The sequence below is a fragment of the Thamnophis sirtalis genome, unplaced genomic scaffold, assembly GCF_051295495.1.
Source record: "Thamnophis sirtalis isolate CommonGarterSnake01/CBP01778 unplaced genomic scaffold, rThaSir2_p1.2 scaffold_13, whole genome shotgun sequence".
NCBI lineage: Eukaryota > Metazoa > Chordata > Lepidosauria > Squamata > Natricidae > Thamnophis > Thamnophis sirtalis.
Window position 1 is genome coordinate 38312858 of NW_028261393.1, and position 24214 is coordinate 38337071.

A 24214-nucleotide genomic window follows, 5' to 3' on the forward strand; every position below is an offset into this window, starting at 1 on the left:
AGCTCACAGGGGATTTGGGGATTTGTAGCCTGAAGACCCCCAACAGAAAACAATGTGAAGCAGTGGTGAAATTCTTTTTTTTTTTAACTACTGGTTCTGTGGGCGTGGCTTGGTGGGCGTCAAATGTGTACAAGATAGCAGATATAAGTATGAACATGGACATGAACAAAGGAAATGAATACAAATAAGTGGGGACAGTAGGTCAGGGATGCCATTGGTGGGCGTAGCAGGTGAAGGATACTGCAAAATCTCCATTCCTTCCCCACTCTGGGACCAGCCAAAGGTGGCATTTGCCAGTTCTCCGAACTATTCAAAATGTCCGCTACCGGTTCTCCAGAACCTGTCAGAAGCTGCTGGATTTCACCCCTGATGTGAAGGTGCCCTTAAAGAATCTATAAGAAGTCTTCGTTGTGATTCCAACCCCTTTTGCCACTGGTATCTTCCCTAAAAGAACTCTATAGGGTCTGAAAATGTTACTAAAAATTCCCTGTTAATGAGTTCTTTGATTTCTTGACTAGAAGCCGCTGAAGTCAGGCATGAAAACTGTCTGAAATATGAATTCAGTAATAGGAGTTCTGTGAGAACAAAGGCTTTGCAAAAGGAGGAATGTAGATACAAATTCTTATGCATACTAGGCCTGTTAAATACATAATACTGTATCCAGGAAAACTGCATTCAGTTTTGGTCACCACGATATAAAAAAAGATGTGGAGACTCTAGAAAGAGTGCAGAGAAGAGCAGCAAAGGTGATTAGGGGACTGGAGACTAAAACATATGAAGAACAGTTGCAGGAACTGGGTATGTCTAGTTTAATGAAAAGAGAGACTAGGGGAGACATGATAGCCGTGTTCCAATATCTCAGGGGCTGCCCCAAAGAAGAGGGAGTCAAGCTATTCTCCAAAGCACCTGAAGGCAGGACAAGAAGCAATGGGTGGAAACTAATCAAGGAGAGAAGCAACTTAGAACTGAGGAGAAATTTCCTGACAGTGAGAACAATTCATCCGTGGAACAGCTTGCCTCCAGCAGTTGTGAATGCCCCAACACTGGAAGTCTTTAAAAAGATGTTGGATAGCCATTTGTCTGAAACGGTATAAGGTTTCCTGCCTAGGCAGGGGGTTGGACTAGAAGACCTCCAAGGTCCCTTCCAGCTCTGTTATTCTATTCTATAAACACATATACACATAGATACAGGAGAATATCTCGGGACCAGGATTGAAATGGTGGTCTCTGATAATGTTACCTAGTTTGGGTAATGGAATCTCTCAAGAAAACCACCCAAGCTCAGGAGTACCAAGGACACACCAATTTTCAAGCCACCATCTCCCAGCTAGCAAAGATCTCTAAGAAAACCTCCTCGGTGCTACAAAGACCCCAAGAAAGGCAGGGTCCCTACCCCCACATATGGTCCCCACCACATGGTTTTCCCCAGCAACCCCACACTCCAGAGAAGCTTCAGAAACACCCCTGAACACAGGACCTAAAGAGCAGGAGGCGTCCTCAGACCAAAATACACTCAGCAAATTAGACCACAACATTTATTTTAGACTTCAGATGTTTACTGGAAAGAATATTTTGCTATTTGTCAAGCACAACTTTCAAGAATACGTCAGCCTCTGAGAGCAACAGGCACCTCTCGGTCACGGAAAAGGGTGATTGTTTTTTCTAAGTGGTTGGCATTAGACTAGCCATGGAAATTCTATAAATAATTTAAAAAAAACAAAGGCAGTTCCATTCTTGTGTATCTCCAAGTTAATTACCCCGTTTCCCTGAAAATACCTCCCTGGATAATAAGCCCAATTGGGCTTTTGAGTGCATGCTCTAAAATAAGCCCTCCCCTGAAAATAAGCCCTCCCAGAAAATATTTAACTACACATGCAGCCGGTCCCCACCATTTCTTGGGGGGAACATACCCCATGCGCCCCACATGCACCTGCCATCTAGGCAGAATGGCCTTGCGGAGGCCGCTCCCGCAAACCCTAGCTACTGCACCCCTTCTCTTAGTGGCGGTCGCAAAAAGAGTGGCAGGCCCAGCAACGCTAGGGCTGGCAAGAGTGTGCCAGAAACAGAGACAGAACTTCTGGCCCTCTCTGGATCAGTTGATCTACGGGCCAGGGTTAAGAGGCCTCCTGCATCTCAAAAATAAGGCCTCCCCAAAAATAAGGCCAAACGCTTATTTCAGGGGTCAAAAGAAAATAAGACCCCGTCTTGTTTTGGGGGAAACACGGTATTTCTTACAGAGGGCTATCCTAAAAGAGGCGGAATTCTCATGCAAAGCTCAGCTACACAATCCGCTGATCTCCTACCCACCCTCAGACCCCATTTCCGTCTGAAGCATCAAGCCCTCCCGTGCCCTTCTGCGACATGTTAGACCCAAATGGACAAAGTCCACGAACTCTGCTCTTTTGTTCTGCTCCAACAAATAAATCATATAGAAGTTCAGTGCTCGAAATCTCTTCACATTGCACACGGAGACAGGCTGAACTCCCACTCCACACAAACCATTAGCCTATCAGTAGCTGCCAAAAAGGCCAATACAGTTCTAGGCTGTATAAACAGAGGGATAGAATCAAGATCACGTGAAGTCCTTCGGGAGTGGGCGGCATACAAAACCAATAAACTCTAAACTCACTCTAAGTGTTAATACCACTTTATAATGCCTTGATAAGGCCACACTTGGAATACAGCATTCAGTTTTGGTCACCACAATGTAGAAAAGATGTGGAGACTCTAGAAAGAGTGCAGAGAAGAGCAGCAAAGGTGATTAGGGGACTGGAGACTAAAACATATGGAGAATGGTTGCAGGAACTGGGTATGTCTAGTTTAATGAAAAGAGAGACATGGGGAGACATGATAGCTGTGTTCCAATATCTCAGGGGCTGCCCCAAAGAAGAGGGAGTCAAGCTATTATCCAAAGCACCTGAAGGCAGGACAAGAAGCAATGGGTGGAAACTAATCAAGGAGAGAAGCAATTTAGAACTGAGGAGAAATTTCCTGACAGTGAGAACAATTCATCCGTGAAACAGCTTGCCTCCAGAAGTTGTGAATGCTCCAACACTGGAAGTTTTTAAGAAGATGTTGGATAACCATTTGTCTGAAGTGGTGTAGGGTTTCCAGCCTAAGCAGGGGGGTTGGACTAGAAGACCTTCAAGGTCCCTTCCAACTCTGTTCTATATATGTTCTATATATCTTAGTCTGGTACAGTAAATGAAACAGGGAGTGCATAAAAAGATCCATTACTCACGCTTGGTTTGCAGAATTGGCTGGATTTACTCAATAACTAAACCCGGAAGTGTGCTTTGCTGCTGCAACTTGCTAATCCAGTTCTAATCACACTCGGTGACAGTTGAGCATAAAAGCTCTTTCTGCCCTTACAAAAGCTACTCTGGCCAGCGATGCTGAACATCAGGCAGCTGTTGGATGGACGTTGCTGCAAAATGTTAGAGATTAATTTTTCTGGAATGTCTCCACTTGCCCCTTCCCCATTGCAAGAGCACCAGCTGATCACAAATGCAAGCGAATATTAGGCAGGCAAAAAATGTTCATTTGACAAATCCCATTCTGTTCTGTTTCACTATAATTACAACACTGTTGTGCAAGCCCAGAGAAATACCCCCCCCCCAAAAAAAGAATGATTTGATTTCAGTTTAGCACATTGTGTAAACTTTGTAGGTTTTAAACTAGGCAGGACAAGAAGTAATAGGTGAGGTCTAACCTAGAAGTAAGGAGATTCATTACTCTCGGACAGTGAGAACAACCAAAGGGACAGGTTCCCTCCCAGAGTTGTGGGAGCTCCATCACTGGAGGTTTTCAAAAATAGACTGGACAACAACTTGATCGGCTGGTATAGGGGAGTGCTGGTGAACCTATGCCACGCGTGCCATAGTGGCACACAGAGCCATCTCTCTGGGCACGCCAGCCGTCACTCTTCCAGGTTCCAGCACATACATGCGCAGCGGCCAACCAGTCTTTGTGCATGTGGGAGCACCAGAAACTTGAAGAGCATCTCCCTGGCACGCATGCATGCACCGGAAAACTTAGCTTCTGGTTTCTGGCGCATGCATGCGCACCAGCCATCTGGCCCGTGCATGCATTTGCGCCAGAAATAGGAAGACCATGTGACCGGTGCATATGCGCATGCTGGGAAGATGCTCTTCTGGTTCCAGTGCTCCCGCCCATCCACATGCTCCCGTTTCGGCACTCGGTGCCAAAAAGGTTTGCCAATACTGGCATAGGGTCTCCTGCCTTGAACAGGGGGTTAGACTAGACCACCTCCAGGGTACCTTCCAGCCTTATGATTCCATGTTCTAAACCATGGTATAAGGCATAATATCATGCAAATCCACTCAAGGTAGTAAACGTTAGAGCAGTTCCACACAGCCTTCATTTTCACCCACCCAAACCTGTTCTTGTGAGGGACTGAAGAGACAAACCAAATGATATTCGTATCTTGTGCTACATTTCTACTGGAGTGGCCAAGCTACCTTTGCGCAATCTAAAAGGGCTGTGAGATAGTAGGTGGCAAGGCACCCTTTACCAGCAATCGGAAAGCCTGGAGGCAGAAAAATGGCCTGGGGTGCGCCCTATCCCAGCCCCAGCAGAGCCAGAAGTTAAACGCAGAAGAACAGTCTGAGGATGGCACTGAAAGCACCTTAAAGGTAAAGATAAAGGTTCCCTTCGCACATATGTGCTAGTCATTCCAGATTCTAGGGGGCGGTGCTAATCTCCGTTTCAAAGCCAAAGAGCCAGCACTATCCGAAGACGTCTCCGTGGTGATGTGGCCGGCATGACTAAACACCAAAGGCTCACAGAACGCTGTTACCTTCCCACCAAAGGTGGTTCCTATTTTTCTACTTGCATTTTTTACGTGCTTTCAAGCTGCTAGGTTGGCAGAAGCTGGGACAAGTAACGGGAGCTCAGTCCATTATGCGGCACTTAGGGATTCGAACCGCCGAACTGCCAACCTTTCTGATCGAGAAGCTCAGCGTCTTAGCCACTGAGCCATTGCATCTCCTGGAAACACCTTGGCAGGATGTTAATCCTGGATCAGTAGAAATGCACATGGAGTGGCTCTTAGTCAAACAACCATTGTTCCAGAAACCACATCTTACAGAATATGTGCAAAAAGCGATGCCTCCCCCTCCTTTTGAGGCCAATGACCTTCAATGCAAAAATCTAGCACATACCGTGTTTTCCCAAAAATAAGACAGGCTCTTATTTTCTTTTGACACCCCCCAAATAACCGCTTATTTTCCGGGAGGTCTTATTATTTTTGAGGTGCAGGAGGTGGCAAGCGTGGTCACTTCATGGCTGCTGCTGTGTTGCAATATTTTTGGGGAGGGTTTATTTTCGGGGGAGGTTTATTTTAGCGCATGCGCTCAAAAGCCCCATTGGGCTTATTATCCGAGCAGCTCTTATTTTTGGGAAAACAGGGTAGCCTTGCATTGGTTAGTCTTTGCCAGATTTTGCAATGGTCAGGCGATGTTCTTGGAATGCACTCACCACCTGACAGATGTTCTGAGAGTCACGTCAGAGAAGCTGCGCCAACAGCTGCAGCTCAACCACCTGTCCTTGAGACCCCATGTCTCGGCTCATAGAGCAGAGAAGCTGAGCACCATCTCAAACAAGGGCCAAGCTACCGCCAGGGTCTCCTTTCCTTCTTTACAAAGAGACGCTTCTTGGTCCGGATGCATCAAGAGAGGAGCTGCTTCCTTCCACCTCCCGGCCTTGAATTCGCTGCAGAAAGGCAAAGCTAATAGCCCAAGGACTGCAGTCATGGGAAAACACTCACAGAAGGAGCCCAGCCCCAAAGCAAAAGCGGCTTTAAACCAAGTTTTCCTTTAGGACAGAAGTCTTCAAACTTGGCAATTTAAGACGTGGGAACTTCCAGCAGAGCTGGCTGGAGAATTCTGGAAGTGGAAGTTCCCACATCTTAAAAGTTGCCAAATTTGGGGACCCCTGCTTTAGGAGCTAAGAGGCTCCTTCTGCCATGGAGGACAGTCAAGGAATATTCTCTTCTTTGGGTAATTAAAAGCAGTTTCCTCATTTTCCTGGCTTCTTTTATTTACCTCTGGGAGAGAAATGGATGTTTGCAAAGGAAAGTAAAACATCCTTCTTCTTAGCCCAAGGAGCAAACCATCCCAGTCGGTCATCAACCTCCACTGCAAATCAGCGGTGCTTGCAGGATGCAGAGAAAGCAGAGAAGACCCCCCCCAACAGATCCCCTGGGGAATCTTCCCTCTTGGGAACAAAGCCCCCCTCAGTAGGAAGGACTTTTGCCAAGCCTCAGCATCCTTCAGCGCAGGGGTCAGCAACCAGCGGCTCTGGAGCCGCATGTGGCTCTTTCATCCCTCTACTACGGCTCCCTGTTGATGATCGGCGCTACAATTTTGAGAGGAGCTTCCGGTTGAGGTAGGAAAAGCATAGCATGCCAGGAGGAGACTCTATGGCAAGGGATGGGTTTTCTGGTCGGCTTCACATCTGATAGGGCTTTCAGTTAGGACAGGTAGGGGGGGAAAGGATACCGTGCTAGGGGGAGACTATGATGGGGGAACCGGACTTCTGGTTGGCTCCAGAATTGAATGGGGGGCTCCCAGTTAGGGCATTTGTGGCTCTTTGAGTGTTTGAGGTTGCCGACCCCTGCTTTAGTGGCTTCCTTCTGCTACAAGCCACAAATGAGCAGCTTTGCAGCCTCCTCTTCATTACTCAACAATACAAGCTTGGAGGAGACTCTCCCATTTACAGCATCGCAGGCAGAAGAAACTGAACTCGTACCTTCAGTGGAGGAACATCGGCCTCCTTGTCACAGGAACAGCCACTGAGGAGGAGGTGATTAAGAGCAAAGAGATGAGGAAGACATTCATGGTCCACACACAAAGGGCAACTTCATATTATGAAGCCTTCCTGGTGCTGGAATTTTACTGGGAGAAAAGGGCAGCAAATCTAACAGCCCCTTTTAACTCCCATCTTCAGAGCAGATGCTGCTGCATAAACTCCCGGGGACTGAACCCCCTCAGATGCCGATTCAAACATGTGGCACTGAACAAGCTATGGGCTGCGTTCACACATGTCGCTAAACTTTACAGTTTGCAAACCCCAATCAGGGGTGAAATCCTCCCGGTTTGGCTGAACCGGTAGGAAAAATTGTCCTTGGTTCTGTGAACCAGTCGTTTAAAAAAAAGCTTCCAAGGATTGCGCAGCTCAGCTGTGATCCACGGGATTATTAGAAGCTCCCCCCCCCATTTTTTAAAAGCATTTTTTCCCGGCCGGCTCAGGCGAATAGGCAGGAAAAAATGCTTTAAAAAGGGGGGGGGGGGAAATGCTGCAAAAGAGAGAGGGAGGGAGGGAGGGAAGAAGGAGAGGGAGGGAGGCCCATAAACCTGGCATTAGATGCCGCTTCAGAGTATACCTCGAAAGAGCACACAGCAATCCAGGCCTGGAAGGGACCTGGAGGACATCTAGTCCAACCCCCTGCTCCAGAAGGTCATTGCTAAAGTGAGGTTCTGTCTTTTGACACCCCCCCGTCACATAACTACATAGCCACACCCACCCAATCACATGACACCCCACGACCACCAAGCCACCCTAACCCACAGAACCAGTAGGAAAAAATTTTAGATTTCACCACTGACCCCAATCAACAGGTAACACTCGATCTCATTAGGATTTAGTCTATCTGGTGAACCAAACCAGGGATACACCAGCTGTAGCTTGGTGTGATGTGCCTATGCAGTCACACCATAGAAAACAACTCTCCCTCCAGAGTGTGACACCAACAGATAATGCAACATGGAGGCCAAAGCAAACACAAACAGCAGGTAGGGCTAGGGGAGTGGGGAGAAGCACCTGCTGCAATCCAGGAAGCCAGAGAGGACCAAAAATGCCTCCGGGGCCAACTCAGGCAGGCTGGAAACAGGAACAACAGGAAGGAACATTTCACCATGCTTGGTGGAAGTGTAAAAAAGCTTTAAAATGAATTCAAATGTATAAGAGAGAGATAGAGAGGATTTTAAAGATTAATGTTCAATCGAAGCCAGAACTTTTCCCTTTAGGACTGATGGATAAACAGAAAAAACTCATGGAAGCTTATTTCCATAAATGATTACTGTGGTTAAGATTATTAAATGCAAAAGATGGAAGATTTAGCACTAGCCACCGTGGAGGAGTAACTGGTGAAAGGAACTCACTGAGATGGATAAACTGTTTGGGGGAAAAAAAAGGCCATTATTAGCATTCACTAATGCACAAAACTGATTTTATGACTGATGATTTTGATGATTAACAAGTTATGGAAATAAGATAAATATGACAAAATCTTAATTTGGATTATAAAAGATTGGAAGCCACTTCTTTATACACACACATTGTTCTTTTATTTTCTTTTTTCTATCTGGTTTTTCTTTTTCTATCTCTTTCTTTCTTTCTTTCTTTCTCACATTTACTTGACTACAGTTTTCTCTCTGAATTTATTTCTTACTACTGTTCATACTTAAACATGTTTGATAAAAACTGTTTACAAGAAAAACGTCTTTGCTGCTTGCAATTCTCCTATCTTCTACTGGCCGCATGCCTGCGAATCCTCCCTGGGGGATCCAAAGTTTGTGCTTTCCTATCTGGGGTGCCACACTTCCTTCCCCCCACAGACCACTTCTAATCTGAAGTGGCCAGGAGACAAATTCTGGGACAGGAACCTTTCCAATGGCAATTCACACACAGACACAAACACACACACAGTGTGGCTATCTATTTACCGTGTTTCCCAAAAATAAGACAGGGTCTTATTTTCTTTTGACCCCTGAAATAAGCACTTGGCCTTATTTTCGGGGAGGTCATTTTTTTGGGAGGTGCAGGAGGCGGCAAGCGTGGTCACCTCATGGCTGCTGCTGTGTTGCAATATTTTCAGGGAGGGCTTATTTGGGGGGGCTTATTTTAGCGCATGCGCTCAAAAGCCCGATTGGGCTTATTATCCAGGAAAGTCTTGTTTTCAAGAAAACAAGGTACTGCTGAAACTCTCTATCTTTCAGTTGGGTGTAATCATGCGTCCGAGGGCAGCATTATTTTAATCAAAAGCCCTTAAGTGGGTTAACTTAAAAGAAGGCAGCCAAACTCTGGGGCCCAGGATTCCTGCGGGATGGAAATTTAGCAAAAACTGTTTACTGATTCCCTGACCGTCATTTCCAACCCTCTCTGCCGGCTTCCCATAAGGGAAATCAATGGGGAAACAGGCAGGAAGTCAGAAGCCGCTGCCCCTCAACCTGACTTTTATTCCCAACCTTGGTTGTTCTGTTCCTCCCATAAGGAAATATCTCTGTTAATGTTATCTTAGAAGAATCAAAGAGGAATAAACAAAACACTCTAGGCCTCTTTCTAAAGCTCCACCATGCTAAAAGGGAAGTCTGCTTTTTCAGTTCCATCAGCAGCTGGGAGAGGCTTTGGTCCCTGGACAATTGTTGAAGGAAACTTGTCAGAATCTACATAAACAGAAGGATAGAATCAAGATCACGTGAAGTGTTAATAACACTTTATAATGCCTTGGTAAGGCCACATTTGGAATACTGCATTCAGTTTTGGTCGCCACGAAGCAGAAAAGATGTGGAGACTCTAGAAAGAGTGCAGAGAAGACCAACAAAGACGGTTAGGGGACTGGAGGCTAAAACATATGAGGAACGGTTGCAGGAACTGGGTATGAAAAGTGTAATGAAAAGAAGGACTAGGGGAGACATGATAGCAGTGTTCCAATATCTCAGGGGCTGCCCCAAAGAAGAGGGAGTCAAACTATTCTCCAAGGCACCTGAGGGTAGAAGCAATGGTGGAAACTAATCAAGGAGAGAAGCAACTTAGAACCGAGGACAAATTTCCTGACAGTTAGAACAATTAATCAGTGGAACAGCTTGCCTCCAGAAGTTGTGAATGCCCCAAAACTGGAAGTCTTTAAGAAGATGTTGGATAGCCATTTGTCTGAAATGGTATAAGGTTTGCTGCCTATGCAGGGGGTTGGACTAGAAGACCTCCAAGGTCCCTTGCAACTCTGTTATTGTATTTGTATTTGTGTCATGGCTGTAAAATCTTTGACTTGCGACCGGTCTAAAGTCCTCATCCTATGACCAGCCGCAAGTCCTCAACTGATGAATGACAGCCCGACAACCAAAGGCTCACGCCTATTGTTTAAGACGGGCCTGGCTGGAAACGGGCTTTTTACTGTTACCATTGGCCGCTCTGCCTGACCGCACCAGTATAAATAGCTGTCAAGTAGAGCGGGGTGCTGAAGTTGTTGAGTTGCCATTGTCTGCAGTTCTGTTATACTGAAAGTTGTCAAGGTTGCGTCAATGAGTCTGTCACCTCTTATCGGTCCAGTCATCAATAGTGGCCCTTCACCCTGCAGCTACTCACCAAGGGCACAAACCCTCTGAATGGAGGCAGAGTAGTTGCCCTCATCAGGGGCAGCCTTGGCATGTCACTATTGGACCAGCCTCCAGAGCAGATGCCAACCACACCTCAGCCAGAAACACAAACACAAACTAGAGAGAGGGAGGGAGGGAGAGAGATGGAGACAGAGGCAGGAACACCTGCACTCCCTTGGGAAGTGGACTCTCCATGCTCTGGCCTTCATCTGGCCCCTTTAAGCAACCCGAAAGAGTTGCCTCCAAGAAAAAACACTGGCTTCATGGCACTTGGTGGTGGGGTGGGTTCCGGCAGTCACTACTCCATTTTGCTCATGGCTGCACCACACACGCATGCGCAGTGCAATAAAAATTTCTCTGCGCATGTGCAGAAGTAAAAAACAAGATGGCAGCACCTATGGCGCCACTGGGAGAACCGGTTCAGGGGCGTGGCAGGCCTGGGTCGCTGCCAGTTCCAGCGACCCAGGTCACAAAACTACCGTTTTGGTCGAACCGGTCCAAACCAGTAGGAACCCACCTCTGGCTTGGTGTGATCCCAGCCAAGTAAGAAGCAGAAGCCTCTTTGAGGCCAGGCTTGGGTTTCCAAGTCCTGGTGCCACTTCACACTTCTGCCTGCCAGTTGTGCCTTGATTTAGCCAACATCTCCTGCAGCCCTCCAAGTTCAGACCTTGGGCTAAGAAGGACGTTTTACTTTTTCTTTGCAAAAATCCATTTCTCTCCCAGACAGAGGCAAATAAAAGCAGCAAGGGGAATGAGGAAACCACTGTTAATTACTCAAAGAAGAGAAGTATTTAAAAATGAAACTGAAAATATAGCTCTCATCCTATGGAAGGCCACCACACAGCCCACCGCAAGCATTTGGCCCCTCTCTTCCCATTTCGTAAAAAACGCTTTCATCCAAGTGATGCTTATCCGGGGTACCGTATTTTTCGGAGTATAAGATGCACCGTTTTCCCTTAAAAAAGAGGCTGAAAATCTGGGTGTGTCTTATACACTGAATATATTTTTTGCTGCCCGAATCCCTGCCCCTTTCACCAAAATGGCCATACATAGCCTTTAGAAGGTTTATAGAGTGCTCCTGGGGACTGGGGAGGGCAGAAATGAGTGAAAAACAGTCCATTTTTGCCCTCCCAGCCCCCAGCAGCACTCTATAAGCTTCCTAAAAGCTATCCATGCCCATTTTTTAACAAAAAAGGGCCGTTTTTTTGCTCATTTTTGGGACCTCCACCCCCAGGAGCACTCTACAAGCCTCCTAAGGACTATTCATGCACTTTTTTGGGGGAAAAACGGGCCAGTTTTTGTGAAAAATGGGCTCTTTTTGGGAGGTTTGCGGAGTGCAAAAACTTTTTTAAAATTTTCCTCTTCAAAACCTTGGTGCGTCTTATACTCCGGTGCGTCTTATACTCCAAAAAATACTGTGAATGCAATCCACTTATTGTTATCTTCCTCTCATGAGGTTTGTGTGTCTCCCACCAGGGAGCATTCACGCAACTGCTTTCCCAGGCCTTGGGGATGGCGTAACTGTGAAGTCCCCTTTTGGATTTTGCTTTGCTTGCTTTTCTTTGTTTTAGTTTTAATTTTTATACTTTGTAATGAGTAGGTTTTGTTATAAGCCACCCAGAGTCATGTGGTAGTTGGACAGCCTTTAAATTAAATAAAAAGCTTAAATGTTTACTTTTTGTTGGTCACTGAGCCCTGGCTGGGGTAATTAACAAATACTGAAAATAAATGAAAATATCCACAAATAATTTCTGAGCTACTTTTAAGGGTTACCCATACCAAAATAACCAGCAAGAGTAGTTACTAATGCAACAATCAGCTACTTTGCCCTATGACTATCATTAAGTGTTGTACCTTAGGATTCTTGATGAATGTATCTTGTCTTTTTATACCCACTGAGAGCATCTGCACCAAAGACAAATTCCTTGTGTGTCCAATCACACTTGGCCAATAAAGAATTCTATTCTATTCTATTCTAGTCTAGTCTAGTCTAATCTAGTTTATAAGATGAAGCTTTTGCATGGAAATCTAGGACTGCTATGCAATGCTCCAGAAACAATTCTGAAAAGATTCTTAGAAGTGTTCAGGAGAAGGAACAAACATAACATCAGCAACTATATAAAGCAGCCCCAGTTTTCTTGAGATAATATCATGGGCTGGAAGGGATCTTGCAGTCAGACCTCCTGTCCAAGGCAGGAGTCCTTACTCCATCCCGGACAAATGGCTGTCCAATGTCTTGTTGGAAACCTCCAGTGATGGAGCAGCTACAACTCCGGGAAGCAAATCGTGCAATGGATTAATTGCTCACACTGTCAGAAAATTCCTCCTAATTTCTGAGTAAAATTTCCTCCTCTGGCAAGCTTCCACCGGTAGCTTCTTGTCTGCCCTCAGGTGCTGGAGAATAAATCAACACGCTCTTCCTTGTGACAGTCCTTCAAGTAGACAGTCCTCAACTTACAATGGTTCAAAGAGCCGAGGTGGCGCAGTGGTTAAATGCAGCACTGCAGGCTACTTCAGCTGACTGCAGTTCAGCAGTTCGGCTGTTCAAATCTCACTGGTTCAGGGTTGACTCAGTCTTCTATCCTTCCGAGGTGGGTAAAATGAGGATCCGGACTGTTGGGGGCAATATGCTGACTTTGTAAACCACTTAGAGAGGGCTGAAAGCCCTATGAAGCGGTATATAAGTCTAACTGCTATTGCTATTTAGTGACTGTTAAAAGTTACAACACGATTGAAAAAAGTGACATGTTCATTTTTTCACACTTATGACTTTTGCAGCATCTCCATGGCCATGTGATCAAAATTGAGGTGTGTGGCAGCTGGCTCATATTTATGATGGTCGCAGTGTCCCCCGGGGTCATGTGATTGCCTTTTGTGACCTATAGGCAAGCAAAGTTAATGTGGAAGCCACACTCACTTAACAACCGTGTTACTAAGTTCACAGTTTCAATGATTCACTTCATTCTGGCAACAAAAATCCTAAAAAGGGGCAAAACTCACTTAACATGCGTTTTACTTAACATGTGTTTTACCTCAGAAATATGTCCATTGCTGGAAATGTGACCAAATACTGGGCACTTACTACCACATGTGGTGGACATGTAGAAAGACAAAAGGCTACTGGTGAAAGATTCAAATGTGGCTGGAAGGAATGACCGGACAGAAATTGGAATTTAAACCAGAACTATTCTTATTAGGAATTATTTAAAAAAGGTCAAAGTAAAGGGTTAACATATTTAACATTACATATCATAACAGCAGCAAGAATAGTTTATGCCTAACAATGGAAGAATGAGAACATACCTCTAGAAAGGGAAATAATAAAGAAAATATTAGATTGTGCAGAATGTGATAGATTAACACTGGAATTAAGAAATAAAGGAGAGACAAGATACTATGAGATTTGGAATAGATTTTACCAATGGTTGGATTTGAGGAATAGAAGTCAGAACGCAAAGGAACAAAGATGTATAGATCGAAAGAAGATGTAATATATATTATGTAAATGTAATGTTGATAAGGGGTTGCATAAGATATTTGTGTTATCTTTTAGTTTTGTATGGCAGTGATAACGCCAGCACGGTTCTACCATGTCCAACTTTTATTTTTAACAATAAAGTATTTTAAAAAAAAAGAAGTAATGTGTAATTTTGATTTGATGGAAACTTAGGCAATTATTATTTCCGCTTATTCCACAGACTGTCCTGGCAGCAGATTGTCTCTAAGGAGGCATTTTCCTCTATTAATGACAATTTGATCTACCAGAATAAAATGTATTTGGAATCTGCAATCCTCTTAAATGAAGATAAACAGTGGAACAACTTGCCTCCCAAAGTTGTGAATGCTCCAACACTGGACGTTTTTAGAAAGATGTTGGATAACCATTCATCTGAAGTGGTGTAGGGTTTCTTGCCTAGGCAGAGGGTTGGACTAGAAGACCTCCAAGGTCCCTTCCAACTCTGTTATTCTAGTCTAAAAGCCCTTGTGCCTCAATTATAGGCCATGCCAGGAGAAGTTAAAAGAGCTCTTTGGCAGCCAGCCCTAACTTATCCTGCAATGTGTATTTTGCCCTCTATAATAAAGACATAGGTAATTGCACACCCCACTTGTTATTTCTCACAGATATGTTGTGATTACAGATTCTTTCAGGCTATGCATAGGCATCTTTCAAAAGACACACAACAAAGACACAATACTGCTGAAACAGCATAAATTAAATTGTGGGTGAGTATTTTCTACCACCCCACCCATCTTCTGAGACTCTTGTTGGAATGGACAACAGTTGGGAAGCTGAAATCAAAGGCAGGTATTTATTAACTTGGCAAAAGGGGAGGGGGGCTTAAGCCTTTTCTTCTTGTAGTGTCTTTGCAGTCTTCTGCCTATTAATTAGTGGTGCAATGCTTACAGCTGATGCAATTTAAATGACATACTGCTGGTTTCATTGCATCTGGAGGGTTCCAAAATCCATCACTGTTTTTAAATATTTCAGCAACAGAAATGGCTCTCCTAGATCCGTGATGGTGAACCTATGGCATGTGTGCCGCAAGCAGAGCCATATTTGGTGGCACACCAGCCATCAGCTCGGGCATGCATGCGCGTTCTAGCCAGCTGATTTTTTGCCTTCCCCCAACTTCAGGGAAGCCTCCAGAGGCTTGGGAAGCTGAAAAACAGCCCCAATGGACCAACCGGACGTTCGAGAACAATCCATTTCCAAATTCCAGAGAGCCTCGGGGGGGGGGGTGCAGTGCAGGCCGTTTTCGCCCTCCCCAGGCTTCAAGAAAACCTCCGGAGCCTGGGGAGGGTTTGCATGTGAATGTAAGGGGGGGGGGGTCACATATGCATGTGGAGGTGGGCGGGGAGATTGAGTGGGCACGCATGTGCGATAGTGCACAATGTTGACACATCATAAGAAAAAGGTTCGCCATCAGGGTCCAAGATAAAGTACTGTATAACTCCTGGCTTTTTCAGCCCAAGCATTCTGTGGAGATGTTTCTGAGAAGTGAAATTACACCTCTGAAAGTCGAATTTCTCTTGCAGGGAAGTGTGTGGGTGGAGCTGATTTAACATCTCTTTTAATACTACGGTGCTCAGAATCCAGGCTTCTCAACTTCCTAATGTCCCATCTAGCCCACCATAGCCAGCTACGTTAGGTCACCTAGAGGTAAATGGCCATCAACAATTGCAATCAAAGAATACATTTGCCTTTGTACAACCTGATCTGGGTGGAGCCCATCGCCCAACCAGGCCACTGCGTTTCAGCTCAGCTGTGAATGACAACGCCCCTCCTGTGATCTGCACGCTTCACCTCGTCTCCAGATGGCTGTACAGAAGGAGCGTGGCTACTTTTCAAAGACGCCGTTGAGGTCATGGCTGTCAAGAGATGACCTGGTTCTCGCCAAGATCCTGTTCTCCCCCTCACTGCCTTCCCAGCTTTGGCATCCTTCAGGTGAATGGACTTCAACTCCCAGAATGCCTCAGCCAGCACAGCACATGACACGGCGTGCTCACTGCCTTTCCAGAAAGCTGCATTTCCAAAGAGCCTCTGCAGCGACAGCAGCCAAATTTCGCAACCGTCTTGGAGAACAAACTTTGAACTCCCAAGTTGATGCTCCTACCTGGCTGGCGGCAAACAAAATGCCAGCAAATCTACACACCTTTCCTCATATTTTCTTGGGGTTTATCTGGTTCAAATGTCTTGCACGAATCTTTCCTGGAGATGGCACAATTGGCCATGAAGCTCTGACTCTAAGGTGCATCTTCCACCCAGAAGCTGCCACATTTACGATGTCAAACAGGAGATTGTAACTACCTGCTCAGCCCATAAGGAAAAACACTGCCAGCCCCACATCTGTGGGAGTTGGAAGCCAGAGCTGCTCAGGCAGCAAGGCCAAGTCAGCTGAGATCTCATGCCAGGAAAGGGAAATTTTAACCTCCTGTGTCTCTCTCAAAGCAAAGCAGCCAAGGCGCCCCCAAGACGGGTGACTTCCAAGGGTGGGTTGCTACCAGCATTAATGACAGTTCAGTGCAAAAAATATTTTTGTGTTTGTGCACGCGCTCGCTTCACTCACGTGCATGCCAGACATACACTCCATGTGCGTGCGCATTTAACCCAAAAAAATTATGTGCATGCGCAGAACGTTAGAAAATGGGGAAACATTTACATTTCTGCAATGGAGATTGCATGCACAGAACCAAAAATCAAGATGGCACTGCCGACCATAGAACCGGTTCAGGTGCGTGGGCAGCCGAGTTACTACCTATTTGGCCAAACTGGGCCAAACCAGTAGGAACCCACCTCTGGTGACTTCTTCTCCAAGGCCACCCAAGGGCAGCCCTTAGTGGCTCTGAGTCACTTCCACCTCCCTGGGACTGGCCACGCAGAAAAGTCAAGGGAGAGGAAGAGAAACCTTGAGAGTGGAAAGGGGGGATGGGAAGCAAGCTGCCTTCCCATCGACCCACCGACTATAGCAGGGGTCAGCAAACTTAAACACTCAAAGAGCCATTTGAACCAGTTTCCACAGAAAAGAAAACACCGGGAGCCACAAAGGTCCTAACCTGAAGCCCCCTGTTCAATCCTGGAGCTGACCGGAAGTTCAGTTCCTCCACCTTAGAGTCTCCTCCTAGAGCGGCATACTTTTTCCTCTAACTGTCATAACTGAAAGCCCTATCAATTGTGGAGACAACTGAAAAATTCTCCCCTTGCCATAGAGTCTTCTCCTGGCACACTGTGCTTCTCTTCCCCACCCCCTCCCCGGAAGCTCCTCTCAAAACTGTGGCACCGACCGGTGACGGAGCCGCAGCAGAGGAAGGAAAGAGCCACATGCAGCTCCAGAGCTGCAGTTTGCTGACCCCTGGACTATAGGGTTGGCCTTGCATAAACAAACCCTCGTTTATCTAGCCATGGTTTACAGAATAAGTTACAAATGGCTGGGTCTATACCAGGGATGGTAAACTTATTCGGCACCGAGTGCCCAAATTGGAACGTGCGCGCATGCATGAGCACTGGAAACTTGGAAGACCAACTGGCTGGTGTGCATGCGTATGCCGGCCAGCTGGTCTCTGGATTTCCGGCGCGGGCATGTGCACCGGCCAGCTGGTCTTCCAAGTTTCCAGTGCTCATGCATGTGCGCACGTTCCAATTTGCACCAGAAACCCAATGAACAGGTGGCCTGCAGGTGCATGCGCTGGTCTTCAGGTTTCTGGCCCTTCGGCATTCACAAAGACCAGCTGGTTCACCGAAAACCAGAAGAGCAGATGCCGATGGCACGCATGCCCACAGAGAGGGTTCTGGGTGCCACGTCTGGCATGCATGCCATAGGTTCACCATCATGGATCTATACATTGTGTTAAATCAGGGGTCCTCAAACTTGGAACTTTAAGACTTGTGGACTTCAACTCCCAGAATTCTCCAGCCAGCATAATTTACTCTCTTGCAATCCCTTCCTCTGCAATCTCTCCACTTAGAGCAGAGGTCTTCAAACTTGGGAATTTTAAGACTTATGGACTTCAACTCCCAGAATTCTCCAGCCAGCAGAGTTGAAGCCCACAGGTCTTCAAGTTGCCAAGTTTGAAGACCTCTGTGTTCAATCATACACTGTGTTTTACAGACTGTGGTGCTGGGACTATAGGAGACTGCCGGCCATAAGCAAGTGATCCAGATTAGAGCTTAGCCCAGGTTTGAACCCAGGCCTGAGGGTTGCCTCCGCAAAACCAGCATTTCGCTTTCACCTGCATCCAGGTGAAGAGAAGCAGGTTAAAAATGTCCTTGGCATCCTGACAAGGCTTCTCTTTGTCCCCCCACTTCCCCAACCAGAAATCTGCAGGCAGCTCATTCTGAAGGAGTGTAAGATAAGCAGCCATCCTTCCCTGGAGAGGAGTCCCATTACCCTCACTGCAGAAATGTAGCTGAAAGGAGTCACTCCCCAACACACCTCTCACCTCTTCTGCAAGGCAACTCCTGGGGCTGCTTCCCAGGAAGGGCCCATCCTGCCTAGAAATCTCTTTTCACAAGCTTTCGTTATTCAGGAGCAAGAACCATGCCATGCAATCTGGTTCTCGCACAAACGTTTGAATAAAATACGCTGCCTATTATACGTCATGTATAAATGGCATTTTCCTCTAAAATCTTCACTTTCTCCGAGGAAAAGGTAAAGCCACGCTCAGAGAATAATAGGTATTCCAGAAAAAATGCCGTCCTGGAATTCAACCCATGCAAGAATGTCTGCCTCTATGTCAGTGATAGCAACCCTTTTTCTTATGGCGTGCCAAAATTGCATGCTCGCTATCACATGCGCCCACGTGCCCTTTCAATCTCCCTGCCTAACTGCACATGCGCACACGACCAACCCATCCCCTGTGCATGAACGTGTGATGCACACACCCCACATACGCGCGTGCAACTCTGCTTTCCTAAAACCTGGGGAGGGCGAAAAATGGCCCAACCGGAAGTTTAGAAACGATCCATTTACAGCTTCTGGGAGGGCCTGTGCATGCACGCCAGAGCTGACGCTGGTGTGCCACCCAATATGGCTCCGTGTGCCACCTGTGGCATGCGTGCCATATGGTTTGCCATCACAGCTCTACGTCCTTCCTGCTGACAACTTTGGATTTCTACAGGCTGCTATTAACCAGTGGAACAGCTTGCTGTCGAAAGTGGTGGGCGCTCCATCACTGGAGCGTTTTTAAGAAGAGACTGGACAGTCACTTGTCTGAAATGGTAGAAGGTCTCCTGCTTGAGCAATGGGTTGGACGAGAGGATCTCCAAGGTCCCCTTCCAGCTCTATTCTGATGAATTGATTGTTCCCCCAAACAGTGCAGAGAACAGTCCAAGCTGAAGTCCTGGGAGCCTTAAGGTTGGCGCCACCAACTAAGGATGCATCTCTGCAGACCAGACTTTGCCTTCCTGGGCACCTGCGTCTCAGTCTCCCCACCTGAGAAAAGGGGAGGTAGGGAAACCCTTTGAGAAGCCTCTGGGGCTTCTGGGGCTGTCTTAAACCTTTCCCAGTGGAAGACAAGCCAAAGTAGCCCAACGAGTCCAAGAGGAAACCCCACTGATCTCCCACACAACAAACCTCCCAGCTACCTTTTCTCACTCTCAGAAATCCTGGCCTCTGCCCAGGAGCCAGAGAAAGCCGCATCTCATGAAGTTATCGCCCAAATTACCTATCTCCAGAACTATCAACAACCTCAAATATGCAGATGATACCACTCTAATGGCAGAAAATGAAGAGGAACTAAAGAGCCTTGTGATGCGGGTGAAGAAGGAGAATGCAAAAGTTGGTTTGAAACTCAACATTAAGACAACTAAGATCATGGCATCTGGCCCTCTCAATTCCTGACAAATAGATGGGAAAGAAATGGAGGTAGTGACAGATTTTACTTTCATGGGCTCCAAGATCACCGCAGATAGGGACTGCAGCCAAGAACTTAAAAGACGCTTGCTCCTGGGGAGGAAAGCTATGGCAGATCTATTCTAGACAGCAGACTAAAAAGCAGAGACATCACCCTGACAACAAAAGGGCATAAAGTCAAGGCTATGGTTTTGCCAGTTGCAATGTGTGGCTGTGAAGGTTGGACCATAAGGAAGTCTGAGCACCAAAGAATGGAGGCCTTTGAATTCTGGTGCTGGAGAAGACTCCTGTGAGTCCCTTGGACTGCAAGGCGATCAAACCGGTCAATCTTAGAGGAGATCAACCTTGACTGCTGTTTAGAAGGCCAGATCCTGAAGAGGACTCTGGCCACCTAATGAGAAGGAAGGACTCCCTGGAGAAGAGCCTGATGCTGGGAAAGATTGAGGGCAAAAGAAGAACGGGATGACAGGAAGGAGGCATGAGCTTAAATGGACTCCAGGGGATGGTAGAGGACAGGAAGGCCCGGAGGAACATTGTCCATGGGGTTGTAACACGCAACTAACAGCAACAAGTCAAGAACCATCAAGGCCATGACATCCCTTGGCCTCAGGACCTCCACTGTCCACGTTGGTGTCATCCAGCCATGGGGTCACAACACTTGCCACGCTTGGTGCCTTAAGTGAAGTCAGCAGAAGAGGCATTTTTAAATACGCAAAAGCAACGTTTTACCAGACGCCCCAAAGCGCCAAAACTATGGTTTCACCCCCGCAAGGGCCAGGTTCAGGAGAACCCGACAAGCCGGGCAAAGAAGTCCCCGGGAGAACGGCCAGCGCAGCCTCTCCCGAGGTCTCCCCCTCGGCTCAGGCAGGCCCGGGAGGACCCTCGCCTTTCCTGGCCAGGGATGGAGAAGCCCCTCCGATGGCTGCCCGGGGCGTGGAGGGGGGGGGGGCTTTGCAGTCCGGCATTTCCTCGTGGCCTCCCATCCAAGCGCCACCCGGACCCAGCCCGCGAGGAGGAACTAAGGCGACCGCAATAAGGCAACCGAGCGCCGCTCCATCGCCATCTTCGAAGGGGAGGCGGCGTCCCCCGAAGCCCGGCCGAGCTCCCCAGCCGCGGCGGCCTCCCGAGCGAGCGGGGGATGGGATGGGTTTGGGGGGGCGGTCTGGGCGCCACTTACTTTTGATGGCCCCGATGAGCGCGTTGCCGTCCTTGACTACGTCCTTCAGGAACCGGTTGGTGCGCTCCAGCTCCTGCTCGGAGCACCGGAGCCGCTCGCGGAAGGCCGGGCTGTCCAGGTAGCAGTCGCTGAACTCCAACGCCGGCAGCCCCATGGCCGCCCACCCACCCTCCACCCCCGCAGCCTCAGCCCTGGCGGCGCGCTCGCATCCCGCGGCGGAGGGGCCGAGGTGGCGGACGGAGGGGCCTCCTGGCAGAGCGGGCGGTGCTTCGGAGGCTCCGCATCGGCGGCTGCGCCCGGGCCGGCTCTGAATGAAGCCAGTGGGCGCGGGCTCCGGTCCCTCCCCCACACCCGGCGGGGCCGCCCTTTGTTCGGCCGGAGCGCCGCGGCGGCGGCTGGCGCCTCCCTCGCGGCCGCTCCCCTTAAAGTCGCAGGCGGCGCTGCCGGCTGCCCTCCGCGTGGCCGGGAGGAGGCGAGGGCCCGGCGGGTCTGGCCACGCCCGCGCTCCGACCGCCGCGACCCCGGCAGGCAAGAGGGGAAGCCGCATCGCTGCCCCTCGGGGGGGGGCATCCGGGGCTTGCAGCTAATTCCGGCCAGGGGCGACTGCTCCCCCACCACGCCCCGCGGGCGCTCCTGGGCTGCCTCGGTTAGGGGGGCCCAGTCCTCCGCGCACAACCTGGCCTGGGAGGCGACCCCCCTCCACCTGTGCTTGCCGCCGCTTGGACGGGCAGGGTGGCCGGGCAAGTTAGAATAGAATAAAATAGAATTCTTTATTGGCCAAGTGTGATTGGACACTCAAGGAATTTGTCTATGGTGCAGATGCTCTCAATGGACATAAAAAGACAAGATACATTCGTCAAGTATCATAAGGTACAACACTTAATGATAGTCACAGGGTACAAATAAGCAATCAGGAAACAATATCAATATAATTTCTAAGGATAAGAGCAACGAAGTTACAGTCCTGCAGTCATAAGTGAGAGGAGATGGGTGATAGGAAGGAGGAAAAGACTAATAGGAATAGTAATGCAGCCTTAGTGAATAGTTTGACAGTGCTGAGGGAATTATTTGTTTAGCGGAGTGATGGCATTCTGGGAAAAACTGTTCTTGTGTCTAGTTTTCTTGGTGTGCAGTGCTCTATAGTGTCATTTTGAGGGTAGGAGTTGAAACAATTTATATTCAGGATATGAGAGGTCTGTAAATATTTTCTCTTTTTGTCTCGTGCAGTGTACAGGTCTTCAATGGAAGGCAGGTTGGCAGTAATTGTTTTTTTGTTTTTTGCAGTTCTGATTATCCTCCGAAGTCTGTGGCCAACCCCTCCCCTCATGCTCAAGCAGGAGACCCTACATCATTTCTGACAAATGGCAGTCCAATCTCTTCTTGAAAGTCTCAAGTGATGGAACTCCCACAACTTCCGAGGTCAACTTCTTTTCCATTGGTTGATTGTTCTCACTGCCAGAAAGTTCCTCCTTATTTCTAGGTTGAATCTCTCCTTGGTCAGTTTCCATCCGTTATTCCTTGTCTGGCCTTCATGTGCTTTGGAAAATAGCTTGACTCCCTCCTCTCTCTGGCAGCCCCTCAAATATTGGAAGACTTTAATCATGTCTCTCCTGGTCCTTCTCTTCACTAGACTAGCCATGCCCAGTTCCTGTAACTGTTCTTTATATGTTTTAGTCTCCAGTCTCCTAATCATCCTGGTTGCTCTTCTCTGCACTTTTTCTAAAGTCTCAACATGTTTTTATAGTGTGGTGACCAAAACTGGATGCTGTACTCTAGGTGTGGCCTTACTAGGGCTTTATAGAGTGGTATTAGTACCTCACTTGATCCTGATTGTATCCCTCTGTTAATGCAATTTAGGATTGCATTGGCTTTTTTGGCTGCTGCTTCATATTGCTGGCTCACGTTTAGCTGGTTGTCCATTAAGACTCCATGATCCCTCTCACAGTCACTGCTATTAAGCCTGGTCCCACCCAGTCTATATGATTCACCACCTGGGTAGTGTTCCCTTTAACTGCCTTCACATTCAATGTCAGCATGAAGTAGAACAGCCCCAACTGGGATTTTGCCCTTGGATGCTGGCCTACCTACCAAGGGAATATTCCACCACAATCCCCTGGCCTAGTCAGTCTTCGCCCCATGGCACAGCCTTTCATCCTGGGCCAGCCCTCCCTCAAAGCCCGGAACCCTGGAGCAGCAAGGTCCATACAGTGGGTGCTGGTGTTCCTAGGCAACTGAGCCAGGCAACCAAGTTGCTAGGCAACAGAGCTACAGATTAATACCACTTTAGACTAGCAAATTGTAAGAATCCAGGCATCTTAGAGAAGTGATGGCTAACCTTTTTGTTGTTGGGTGCCAAAAATGTGAGCACTGACCTGCGATAGCACACGCTTGTGCCAGCACCCATAATGCAAAGCACACCTCCACATGTGCATGTGTATACACATACCATATGCTTTCCCCCCCCCCCCCCACGCATGCTGCACTGCTTGCCTCCAAGCTGAGCTTCGTATTTCCTCTGGAAAGGCAGAGGAGGCCATTTTTGGAAATGAACTTTCGGTAGGCCTGTTGGCTTCCCTCAATCCTCCGGAAGGCCGAAAATCAGCTGGCCAGCATGCACATGTGCGCTGGAGCTGATAGCTCACATGCCATTAGATATGGCTCTGTGTTCTACCTGTGGCACACATGTCATAGATTCGCCATCACAGGCCTAGGGTAGGCATGTCATACAAGCACAGTCACTTTAGATGAACAAACCCTTTTTTATTGTATGTATAAATCCTGGCCCACTCAGCGGGAGTTATGGGACACAACCAGTGGTGGGATTGAAATAATTTAACAACCATTTCTCTGCCCTAATGGCAAGCTGGGTAGGCGGGGCTCGGTAGTCATGTGACTGGGTGGGCGTGGCCAACTCAATGTTACTCATGTCGATGGGCGCTTCGCCTTAGCTGTTAACAATGTCATAAGGGTTAACCAGAGAGGCAGTTTCTGTAAGCAGGGCAATAAAGATGAGGCTAGAAACAACACCAGAATGTTTCCTTCCTGCCTTCCTTACAAGATTATTCCTGTAAAGTGGGGAAAAACAAAAGGAGATTTCTTTCAACAACCGGTTCTCCGAACTGCTTAGAGAGTTAACAACCGGTTCTCCATGAACTGGCTGAATACCACCACTGGACACAACCCAGGGAGAGACACCTATTTGGGGTGGAGGCAACCAGACTATTCAACCAATGGCCTACTGAGTTTTCTGGTCACCATGACACAAAAAAGGTGCTGAGGCCCTAGAAAGT

The 24214-nt window shown here is 47.7% G+C and overlaps 1 protein-coding gene across 2 annotated transcripts in view; it reads right to left on the reverse strand.

Moving 5' to 3' along the window:
• The window catches only part of OPHN1 (oligophrenin 1), a 151637-nt gene extending 130377 nt beyond the window's left edge, over window positions 1-21260 (reverse strand). The window contains exon 1 of one of the 2 annotated variants that reach the window (XM_087727628.1): window positions 20925-21260. In XM_087727628.1, the coding sequence (XP_087583754.1) occupies window positions 20925-21078 (154 nt within the window). In that variant the 5' untranslated portion in view covers window positions 21079-21260. The remainder of the gene's footprint in view (window positions 1-20924) is intronic. The other variant, XM_087727627.1, reaches the window with a different exon arrangement.
• Window positions 21261-24214: the final 2954 nt, after the last annotated feature.